General features: G+C 63.1%; 1 protein-coding gene across 1 annotated transcript in view; it reads right to left on the bottom strand.

Annotated features, from left to right (window-relative positions):
* The window catches only part of ADAM15 (ADAM metallopeptidase domain 15), a 54,581-nt gene that overhangs the window by 30,902 nt on the left and 11,272 nt on the right, over positions 1-12,407 (bottom strand). The window contains exons 3-6 of the mRNA XM_075610034.1: positions 12,096-12,169; positions 8,180-8,258; positions 7,454-7,530; positions 5,138-5,318 (exon numbers count right to left, since the gene is read on the bottom strand). Coding sequence (XP_075466149.1) covers positions 5,138-5,318; positions 7,454-7,530; positions 8,180-8,258; positions 12,096-12,169 — 411 coding nt within the window. The remainder of the gene's footprint in view (positions 1-5,137; positions 5,319-7,453; positions 7,531-8,179; positions 8,259-12,095; positions 12,170-12,407) is intronic.

The raw sequence follows: 12,407 nt of genomic DNA, 5'->3' as shown, positions 1-12,407 counted from the left end.
AGCGCGACAGGCGGCAGGAAACAGCGCGACAGGCGGCAGGAAACAGCGCGACAGGCGGCAGGAAACAGCGCGACAGGCGGCAGGAAACAGCGCGGCAGGCGGCAGGAAACAGCGCGACAGGCGGCAGGATACAGCGCGACAGGCGGCAGGAAACAGCGCGACAGGCGGCAGGATACAGCGCGACAGGCGGCAGGATACAGCGCGACAGGCGGCAGGATACAGCGCGACAGGCGGCAGGAAACAGCGCGACAGGCGGCAGGATACAGCGCGACAGGCGGCAGGATACAGCGCGACAGGCGGCAGGATACAGCGCGACAGGCGGCAGGAAACAGCGCGACAGGCGGCAGGATACAGCGCGACAGGCGGCAGGAAACAGCGCGACAGGCGGCAGGATACAGCGCGACAGGCGGCAGGATACAGCGCGACAGGCGGCAGGAAACAGCGCGACAGGCGGCAGGATACAGCGCGACAGGCGGCAGGAAACAGCGCGACAGGCGGCAGGATACAGCGCGACAGGCGGCAGGAAACAGCGCGACAGGCGGCAGGATACAGCGCGACAGGCGGCAGGATACAGCGCGACAGGCGGCAGGATACAGCGCGACAGGCGGCAGGAAACAGCGCGACAGGCGGCAGGATACAGCGCGACAGGCGGCAGGATACAGCGCGACAGGCGGCAGGATACAGCGCGACAGGCGGCAGGATACAGCGCGACAGGCGGCAGGAAACAGCGCGACAGGCGGCAGGATACAGCGCGACAGGCGGCAGGATACAGCGCGACAGGCGGCAGGAAACAGCGCGACAGGCGGCAGGATACAGCGCGACAGGCGGCAGGATACAGCGCGACAGGCGGCAGGAAACAGCGCGACAGGCGGCAGGATACAGCGCGACAGGCGGCAGGATACAGCGCGACAGGCGGCAGGAAACAGCGCGACAGGCGGCAGGATACAGCGCGACAGGCGGCAGGATACAGCGCGGCAGGCGGCAGGATACAGCGCGACAGGCGGCAGGATACAGCGCGACAGGCGGCAGGATACAGCGCGACAGGCGGCAGGAAACAGCGCGACAGGCGGCAGGATACAGCGCGACAGGCGGCAGGATACAGCGCGACAGGCGGCAGGAAACAGCGCGACAGGCGGCAGGATACAGCGCGACAGGCGGCAGGATACAGCGCGACAGGCGGCAGGAAACAGCGCGACAGGCGGCAGGATACAGCGCGACAGGCGGCAGGATACAGCGCGACAGGCGGCAGGATACAGCGCGGCAGGCGGCAGGATACAGCGCGACAGGCGGCAGGATACAGCGCGACAGGCGGCAGGAAACAGCGCGACAGGCGGCAGGATACAGCGCGACAGGCGGCAGGATACAGCGCGGCAGGCGGCAGGATACAGCGCGACAGGCGGCAGGATACAGCGCGACAGGCGGCAGGAAACAGCGCGACAGGCGGCAGGAAACAGCGCGGCAGGCGGCAGGATACAGCGCGGCAGGCGGCAGGAAACAGCGCGGCAGGCGGCAGGATACAGCGCGACAGGCGGCAGGATACAGCGCGACAGGCGGCAGGAAACAGCGCGACAGGCGGCAGGATACAGCGCGACAGGCGGCAGGAAACAGCGCGACAGGCGGCAGGATACAGCGCGACAGGCGGCAGGAAACAGCGCGACAGGCGGCAGGATACAGCGCGACAGGCGGCAGGAAACAGCGCGACAGGCGGCAGGATACAGCGCGACAGGCGGCAGGATACAGCGCGACAGGCGGCAGGATACAGCGCGACAGGCGGCAGGATACAGCGCGACAGGCGGCAGGATACAGCGCGACAGGCGGCAGGATACAGCGCGACAGGCGGCAGGATACAGCGCGACAGGCGGCAGGAAACAGCGCGACAGGCGGCAGGATACAGCGCGACAGGCGGCAGGATACAGCGCGACAGGCGGCAGGAAACAGCGCGACAGGCGGCAGGATACAGCGCGACAGGCGGCAGGATACAGCGCGACAGGCGGCAGGATACAGCGCGGCAGGCGGCAGCGCGACAGGCGGCAGGAAACAGCGCGACAGGCGGCAGGAAACAGCGCGACAGGCGGCAGGATACAGCGCGACAGGCGGCAGGATACAGCGCGACAGGCGGCAGGAAACAGCGCGACAGGCGGCAGGATACAGCGCGACAGGCGGCAGGATACAGCGCGACAGGCGGCAGGAAACAGCGCGACAGGCGGCAGGATACAGCGCGACAGGCGGCAGGATACAGCGCGACAGGCGGCAGGATACAGCGCGACAGGCGGCAGGATACAGCGCGGCAGGCGGCAGGATACAGCGCGACAGGCGGCAGGATACAGCGCGACAGGCGGCAGGATACAGCGCGACAGGCGGCAGGATACAGCGCGACAGGCGGCAGGATACAGCGCGACAGGCGGCAGGATACAGCGCGGCAGGCGGCAGGATACAGCGCGACAGGCGGCAGGATACAGCGCGACAGGCGGCAGGAAACAGCGCGACAGGCGGCAGGATACAGCGCGACAGGCGGCAGGATACAGCGCGACAGGCGGCAGGATACAGCGCGACAGGCGGCAGGATACAGCGCGACAGGCGGCAGGAAACAGCGCGACAGGCGGCAGGATACAGCGCGACAGGCGGCAGGATACAGCGCGACAGGCGGCAGGATACAGCGCGACAGGCGGCAGGATACAGCGCGACAGGCGGCAGGAAACAGCGCGACAGGCGGCAGGATACAGCGCGACAGGCGGCAGGAAACAGCGCGGCAGGCGGCAGGATACAGCGCGACAGGCGGCAGGAAACTTCGCGACAGGCGGCAGGAAACAGCGCGACAGGCGGCAGGATACAGCGCGACAGGCGGCAGGATACAGCGCGACAGGCGGCAGGAAACAGCGCGACAGGCGGCAGGATACAGCGCGACAGGCGGCAGGATACAGCGCGACAGGCGGCAGGAAACAGCGCGACAGGCGGCAGGATACAGCGCGACAGGCGGCAGGATACAGCGCGACAGGCGGCAGGAAACAGCGCGACAGGCGGCAGGATACAGCGCGACAGGCGGCAGGAAACAGCGCGACAGGCGGCAGGATACAGCGCGACAGGCGGCAGGAAACAGCGCGACAGGCTGCTCGGCAGTGACGCGCACAGGCTGCTCGGCCGTGACGCGCACAGGCTGCTCGGCCGTGACGCGCACAGGCTGCTCCGCAGTGACGCGCACAGGCTGCTCGGCAGTGACGCGCACAGGCTGCTCCGCAGTGACGCGCACAGGCTGCTCCGCAGTGACGCGCACAGGCTGCTCGGCAGTGACGCGCACAGGCTGCTCCCCAGTGACGCGCACAGGCTGCTCCCCAGTGACGCGCACAGGCTGCTCCGCAGTGACGCGCACAGGCTGCTCGGCAGTGACGCGCACAGGCTGCTCCGCAGTGACGCGCACAGGCTGCTCCGCAGTGACGCGCACAGGCTGCTCCGCAGTGACGCGCACAGGCTGCTCCCCAGTGACGCGCACAGGCTGCTCCGCAGTGACGCGCACAGGCTGCTCCGCAGTGACGCGCACAGGCTGCTCCCCAGTGACGCGCACAGGCTGCTCCGCAGTGACGCGCACAGGCTGCTCCGCAGTGACGCGCACAGGCTGCTCCGCCGTGACGCGCACAAGCTGCTCGGCCGTGACGCGCACGGCTGCTCGGCCGTGACGCGCACAGGCTGCTCCGCAGTGACGCGCACAGGCTGCTCGGCAGTGACGCGCACAGGCTGCTCGGCAGTGACGCGCACAGGCTGCTCGGCAGTGACGCGCACAGGCTGCTCGGCAGTGACGCGCACAGGCTGCTCGGCAGTGACGCGCACAGGCTGCTCGGCCGTGACGCGCACAGGCTGCTCGGCAGTGACGCGCACAGGCTGCTCGGCAGTGACGCGCACAGGCTGCTCCGCAGTGACGCGCACAGGCTGCTCGGCAGTGACGCGCACAGGCTGCTCCGCAGTGACGCGCACAGGCTGCTCCGCAGTGACGCGCACAGGCTGCTCCGCAGTGACGCGCACAGGCTGCTCCGCAGTGACGCGCACAGGCTGCTCCGCACTGACGCGCACAGGCTGCTCCGCACTGACGCGCACAGGCTGCTCCCCAGTGACGCGCACAGGCTGCTCCCCAGTGACGCGCACAGGCTGCTCGGCAGTGACGCGCACAGGCTGCTCCGCAGTGACGCGCACAGGCTGCTCCGCAGTGACGCGCACAGGCTGCTCCGCAGTGACGCGCACAGGCTGCTCCGCAGTGACGCGCACAGGCTGCTCGGCAGTGACGCGCACAGGCTGCTCGGCAGTGACGCGCACAGGCTGCTCGGCAGTGACGCGCACAGGCTGCTCGGCAGTGACGCGCACAGGCTGCTCGGCCGTGACGCGCACAGGCTGCTCGGCCGTGACGCGCACAGGCTGCTCGGCAGTGACGCGCACAGGCTGCTCGGCAGTGACGCGCACAGGCTGCTCGGCCGTGACGCGCACAGGCTGCTCGGCCGTGACGCGCACAGGCTGCTCCGCAGTGACGCGCACAGGCTGCTCCGCAGTGACGCGCACAGGCTGCTCCGCAGTGACGCGCACAGGCTGCTCCGCAGTGACGCGCACAGGCTGCTCCGCAGTGACGCGCACAGGCTGCTCCGCCGTGACGCGCACAGGCTGCTCCGCCGTGACGCGCACAGGCTGCTCCGCAGTGACGCGCACAGGCTGCTCCGCAGTGACGCGCACAGGCTGCTCCGCAGTGACGCGCACAGGCTGCTCCGCAGTGACGCGCACAGGCTGCTCCGCAGTGACGCGCACAGGCTGCTCCGCCGTGACGCGCACAGGCTGCTCCGCCGTGACGCGCACAGGCTGCTCGGCCGTGACGCGCACAGGCTGCTCGGCCGTGACGCGCACAGGCTGCTCGGCCGTGACGCGCACAGGCTGCTCCGCAGTGACGCGCACAGGCTGCTCCGCAGTGACGCGCACAGGCTGCTCCGCAGTCACGCGCACAGGCTGCTCCGCAGTCACGCGCACAGGCTGCTCCCCAGTGACGCGCACAGGCTGCTCGGCCGTGACGCGCACAGGCTGCTCCGCCGTGACGCGGAGTGATTCTCCTCCAAGTGTCCCTGCGGTGTCCGCAGGACGTCTCTGAGTCTCCTTATTGTTCCCTCACCCTGTGAGGTGGAGACTGTGTCCTGTGAGGCGTTGTCACTTGATGGGGATCCTCGGCGGTCCCGCACCTCACGTTCTGCAGAAGGTTACCCCGACTCCTGCGCAGTATGTGTGCGTGGGAGGGATCCCCCGGCACGGGCTCGATACTGTAACTTCGGTCCGGAGACAGGACGAGGACCCCACTGCAGGATAAAGCAGAGGGGGGCACACAGTGTCAGAACAGCACTATCTCACCATCACACGCAGAGTAACAACACCAGCGCCAAAATCTGCGCTGCCCCAGGGTTTCTATATGTCGTTTCTGAGCCACTAAGATCACTGATGACATCACACAGGGACAGACACCTCGGTACAAAAGCCATATGTCCAGAGAGCTGAACCTCGTGTCATTGTACACTGGGTGAAGCAATGCATTGCTGTCCCATCCGGCAAGGAAGAGGTTAACCTCCCTATACTCTGACTAAACAATATATATATATATATATAGAAAAACAACATTACCATTCTCTCGTCCGGTAAAGAAAGACTGCACTCGGTTCAGTAATCATGAAAAACTGTATTGGGCATCTGTTTTTCATGATTACTGAACCGAGTGCAGTCTTTCTTTACCGGACGAGAGAATGGTAATGTTGTTTTTCTATTATTTGAGACTAGCACCTGTCTATATGAACCAGTACATTGAGTGCAAGCTGTGATGTTGGTTTTTATATATATATATATATATATATATATATATATATATATATATATATATATATATATATATATATATATATATATATATATATATATATATATATACATACATACATACACACACACACACACACACACACACACACACACACACACACACACACACACACACACACACACACACACACATATATATACACACACATATATATATATATACACATATATACACACATAGAGAGAGAAAGAACAAGGGTGAGGAAGATGGGGAGAAAGAGAGATGAGGGAGAGGGGGAGAGAAGGTACATAATGCTGTATTAATATGATGCGTAATATAATGCTGCAGTAAATCACTTTACAAGGTGTATACTTAGCAGAGTCAATGAGTAGTTCAAAGACACTCACAGATGACAGGTATGATGCCTCTGCATCACCTGTACACACCCTGCATAATGTTTCTAAACGCACCTGGCAGTCTCCCTGCCGCTACAGGCATGGGACAGGTGTGGACAGGTTCTCTGAGGCTGGGGGGGGGGGTGTCCTACCCTGTCCCACCCCCTACTACCCCCCAGCGGTAAATACCTGAGGCCTGAGCACAGACTGAGGCTGGGGGTGTGTGTACCTACCTTGTCCCGCCCCCTTCTACCCCCCAGCGTTACGTACCTGAGCACAGACTGAGGCCGGGGATGTGTGTACCTAACCTGTCCCGCCCCCTCCTACCCCCCAGCGTTACGTACCTGAGCACAGACTGAGGCTGGGGGTGTGTGTACCTACCCTGTCCCGCCCCCTCCTACCCCCCAGCGTTACGTACCTGAGCACAGACTGTGGCTGGGGGTGTGTGTACCTAACCTGTCCCGCCCCCTCCTACCCCCCAGCGTTACGTACCTGAGCACAGACTGAGGCTGGGGGTGTGTGTACCTACCCTGTCCCGCCCCCTTCTACCCCCCAGCGTTACGTACCTGAGCACAGACTGTGGCTGGGGGTGTGTGTACCTACCCTGTCCCGCCCCCTCCTACCTGAGCACAGACTGAGGCTAGGGGTGTGTGTACCTACCCTGTCCCGCCCCCTCCTACCCCCCAGCGTTACGTACCTGAGCACAGACTGAGGCTGGGGGTGTGTGTACCTACCCTGTCCCGCCCCCTCCTACCCCCCAGCGTTACGTACCTGAGCACAGACTGTGGCTGGGGGTGTGTGTACCTACCCTGTCCCGCCCCCTTCTACCCCCCAGCGTTACGTACCTGAGCACAGACTGTGGCTGGGGGTGTGTGTACCTACCCTGTCCCGCCCCCTCCTACCCCCCAGCGTTACGTACCTGAGCACAGACTGAGACAGGGGGGGTGTGTACCTACCCTGTCCCGCCCCCTCCTACCCCCCAGCGGTACATACCTGAGCACAGACTGAGACAGGGGGTGTGTACCTACCCTGTCCCGCCCCCTCCTACTCCTCCAGCGGTACATACCTGAGGCCGAGCACAGACTGAGACAGGGGGTGTGTGTACCTACCCTGTCCCGCCCCCTCCTACTCCCCCAGCGGTACATACCTGAGGCCCGAGCACAGACTGAGACAGGGGGTGTGTGTACCTACCCTGTCCCGCCCCCTCCTACCCCCCAGCGGTACATACCTGAGGCCCGAGCACAGACTGAGGCTGCTCCACCAGCCAGTCTGTTCCTTAACGCGTCCGTGGTAATAACAATGCTCCTGGAATAGAAGGTAACGGGTGAGGAGCGTCCGTGCCCAGGTCCCGGAGAGACCTTCTAATACTGCACCTCTTGGGATTAAGGGGGTCAGCGTTTTGTCCAAATTGTCCGTTCAGTAAAGAATTAGCCCCTAAATCTGGTCTACGCACCCAGAATGCCAAGGGGCGCAGAGTATCAGTACTTTTTATTGCTAAGCCCTGGAGTAACACCTCCTTATTTTCAAACTCGCACGTCCACTTTTTCTTTGAATAAAATGTGATTTTATTTAACGGTTATTAGATGGTAGATATACCGTAGGATACATGTGTGCAGAGTTTCACAGCAGGAGACTCCCCTGAAATCAGACACGGTATCAGTACTCCGTAGGGCCGGGGTACGGGGGACACACACGGTTACACGTCTCTCCGGATCGCGCTCCGTAACACAGATTCTCAGCCTTAATAAACTGTAACAACGTTTCCCATGGGAGGGGCTGGGGAAGCATTTAAGGAGTACTAGGCTGGGAGGGTGCGAGGATCCACCGCCCAGCAGAGGTAGAGTCATTCAGAAAGGTTTTGCAGAGTCTGAAGGGACACGTGCAGGAGCAAACCAGTCTAAAACTTTGCAGCGAGTATAGAAATTGTTACTCTGGAGTATTTCATGGAACTTACCAACCCCAGGTCCTCCTCCGTTACCCGCGTCCCGTTGGGAAGATAGTATGTCAGCCGGTGTGACGCTGGAAGCAGGTGCCTGAGAGCGAGGAAGCGGGCGGGCAGCGAATCAGTCAATATGTATACCAGGCGGACTATACACACGCAGGGAGGACTGGGACTTTACCGGGGCGCGGTGCGGCGAGACTTTACCGGGGAGCGGTGCGGCGAGACTTTATTACCGGGGCGCGGTGCGGCGAGACTTTATTACCAGGGCGCGGTGCGGCGAGACTTTACCGGGGCGCGGTGCAGCGAGACTTTATTACCGGGGCGCGGTGCAGCGAGACTTTATTACCAGGGCGCGGTGCAGCAAGACTTTATTACCAGGGCGCGGTGCGGCGAGACTTTATTACCGGGGCGCGGTGCAGCAAGACTTTATTACCAGGGCGCGGTGCGGCGAGACTTTATTACCAGGGCGCGGTGCGGCGAGACTTTACCGGGGCGCGGTGCAGCGAGACTTTATTACCGGGGCGCGGTGCAGCGAGACTTTATTACCGGGGCGCGGTGCAGCGAGACTTTATTACCGGGGCGCGGTGCAGCGAGACTTTATTACCGGGGCGCGGTGCAGCGAGACTTTATTACCAGGGCGCAGTGCAGCGAGACTTTACCGGGGCGCGGTGCAGCGAGACTTTATTACCAGGGCGCGGTGCAGCGAGACTTTACCAGGGCGCGGTGCAGCGAGACTTTACCGGGGCGCGGTGCAGCGAGACTTTATTACCGGGGCGCGGTGCAGCGGAACTTAATTACCGGGGCGCGGTGCAGCGGAACTTTATTACCGGGGCGCGGTGCAGCGGGACTATTACCGGGGCGCGGTGCAGCGGGACTTAATTACCGGGGCGCGGTGCAGCGGGACTATTACCGGGGCGCGGTGCAGCGGGACTATTACCGGGGCGCGGTGCAGCGGGACTATTACCGGGGCGCGGTGCAGCGGGACTTAATTACCAGGGCGCAGTGCAGCGGAACTTTATTACCGGGGCGCGGTGCAGCGGGACTATTACCGGGGCGCGGTGCAGCGGGACTTTATTACCGGGGCGCGGTGTGACTTTATTACCGGGGCGCGGTGCAGTGGAACTTTACCGGGGCGCGGTGCAGCGGGACTTTATTACCGGGGCGCGGTGCAGCGGGACTTTATTACCGGGGCGCGGTGCAGTGAGACTTTAGCGAAGCCTCTTATCTTGTCCAGCGCGGCATGTCCTCCTCAGCCGGCGCAGCGCCATGACAAAACGACGCTGCAGGAGGAGATGCCGCTGGACACGGTAAGAAACACAGAGGCACAAGCATCGGGCACTGCGTAAAGGAAATTCTGCCGGGGACCCCTAGTAAGTGGGGTATCCAATAACCGCCACGATGCAGCAGTGTGTATGAGAGTAAGGCCGCGCGTATAGTGCCGGCAACGCTGCCCAAAAACAAATGCATTGCGCCCCCGCGTGCGCTTATAGTAAGCGTGATGGCGACAATGCGACGGAGCGACGGAGCGAATTTTGGCAGCTGGCAATATTTGATTTTTCAAGGGCTGTCGCCTCATGTGACAGCCCCTGAACCAATCAAATGTCAGTAAGCCCGCGCCGCCGCCGCCGCCGCATAGGGAAATATAACTTTCACTAGTGGCGACAGCAACGGGTAACGTCACCCGTCCCGTCGCGGGCACTATACGCGCGGCCTAACAAGCGCCCGGAGTAACAAATTAAAAAAGCGTTTAATGAGCCCGGAGACCCAGCGCTTTGTAAGAATCAGACTGCGGCGCGGTGAGAGCGCGCCTGTACTCCGCTCCATAGGGCCGAAGCGCTGGGTCTCCGGGATACCGACACATGCCGAAGTCTCACGCTCCTCCCCTGCACTCCCTCCCCCACCCAACCCTCCCATGCTCTCTCCCCCCGCGCTTCTCCCCTGCACTGCCCCACACGCTCTCTCCCCCGCGTATCTCCCCTGCACTGCCCCACACGCTCTCTCCCCCGCGTTTCTCCCCTGCACTGCCCCCACACACTCTCTCCCCCGCGTTTCTCCCCTGCACTGCCCCCACACACTCTCTCCCCCGCGTTTCTCCCCTGCACTGCCCCCACACACTCTCTCCCCCGCGTTTCTCCCCTGCACTGCCCCCACACACTCTCTCCCCCGCGTTTCTCCCCCGCACTGCCCCCACACACTCTCTCCCCCGCGTTTCTCCCCCGCACTGCCCCCACACACTCTCCCCCGCGTTTCTCCCCTGCACACTCTCTCCCCCGCACTGCCCCACACACTCTCTCCCCCGCGCTTCTCCCCTGCACTCCCCCCCCCCCCCCCGCATGCTTTATTCCACACCAGCCGTATCTCCCTTTGCCTCAGGCAGCAGTGTATACGATTTTAAGCTCCACTGGTCAGTCTTTGGATTCATTGTGTCCGCACACTGTCTCACGCACAGTGCCGAGTACTAAAGCAGTAGAACTAATAATTCAGCGGTCTTGCAGCTGCGTGGTGCTGTAACTGTGTGGCCATCTTTAAATAACCCCAAACTATCGAGTTGTGAGGACACAGACTTCTTTCACCCACTTTTGAGGTCAGTGATATAGTGCCATGTTCTCTAAGTGGTGCTTTTGATAAGTCCCCTTACAGCCCATGTCATTGACCAGAGTCTGATTGGCTGAGATACGGAGCAGCCCACGTGACCTCTCTGTAGGGCTTCGAGCTGCTTCTTCCTGGGGTTCTGCTGCCCCCCCATACAGGTTGTATGCACCCCACCCCCCAGGCCATATCGTCCCCCTTCCCCTCCTCAGGGCGCGAGAGGAAACGCTCCGAGCTTTCCACAGTCATTGTAAATAAACACAGTTCCTTTCAGTGACCCTCCTCTCAGTGTCTGGCCTCCTCCCATCCTGTCCCCTCACTGTGCCACGCTCAGCCCCTCCACGTCCCCTCACTGTGCCACGCTCAGCCCCTCCACGTCCCCACACTGTGCCACGCTAAGTCTCTCCACGCCACCTCATTGTGCCATGCTCAGCCTCTCCACGCCACCTCACTGTGCCACGCTCAGCCTCTCCACGCCACCTCACTGTGCCACGCTCAGCCTCTCCACGCCACCTCACTGTGCCACGCTCAGCCTCTCCACGCCACCTCACTGTGCCACGCTCAGCCTCTCCACGCCACCTCACTGTGCCACGCTCAGTCTCTCCACATCCCCACACTGTGCCACGCTCAGCCTCTCCACGCCACCTCACTGTGCCACGCTCAGCCTCTCCACGCCACCTCACTGTGCCACGCTCAGCCTCTCCACGCCACCTCACTGTGCCACGCTCAGCCTCTCCACGCCACCTCACTGTGCCACGCTCAGCCTCTCCACGCCACCTCACTGTGCCACGCTCAGCCTTCACGCTTCACCTTTTCACGACAGGCACCGGGGGGGGGGGGAGAGGCACGACAGGCACCGGGGGGGGAGCGACAGGCACCTTTTCACGACAGGCACCGGGGGCGGGGGGGGCACGACAGGCACCGGGGGCGGGGGGGGGGGGCACGACAGGCACCGGGGACGGGGGGGGCGCGAAAGGCACCGGGGGCGGGGGGGGCGCGACAGGCACGGGGGGGGGCGCGACAGGCACCAGGGGGGGGCGCGACAGGCACCGGGGGGGGGGCGCGACAGGCACGGGGGGGGGGGGGGGGGCGCGACAGGCACCGGGGGGGCGCGACAGACACCGGGGGGGGGGGCGCGACAGGCACCCGGGGGGGGGGGCGTGACAGGCACCGGGGGGGGGGCGTGACAGGCACCGGGGGGGGGCGTGACAGGCACCGGGGGGGGGCACGACAGGCACGGGGGGGGGAGGCGCAACAGGCACCGGGGGGGGGGGGGGGCGACAGTACTGCGGGTTACACGCTGCAAAAACTCTCGACTCTGTGAGTGCTTCTTACTCACCTATTGTGCTGCAGTTCCATCTGAATACGCTCCCCTTCTACTTCCAGGGAGAGCTGGAGCCCGGCGGGGAGACCCTGCGGAGAATCAGAGAGTATCAGTACAGAGAGGGGCAGTATCCAGAGAGAACAAGGAGCTGTGCACTGAAGTGGGAGACAATGGGAAGTGCTGGATACACGGAACAGCATCCCAGCAGAGGTGATAGAAGCAATTCCCAAAGTACCGTGGCACAGAGGGAGAGGCCACGTAGCAGTAACACTAACTAAGAGGCATCAAACATGGGAATACTCACCCTTTATTCCAGCCAATCACAGG

This window comes from Ascaphus truei, chromosome 7 (genome assembly GCF_040206685.1).
Source record: "Ascaphus truei isolate aAscTru1 chromosome 7, aAscTru1.hap1, whole genome shotgun sequence".
NCBI classification, from domain to species: domain Eukaryota; kingdom Metazoa; phylum Chordata; class Amphibia; order Anura; family Ascaphidae; genus Ascaphus; species Ascaphus truei.
The sequence above is the reverse complement of the archived record's forward strand: the minus strand, read 5'-3'. Positions and strand labels throughout refer to the sequence as shown.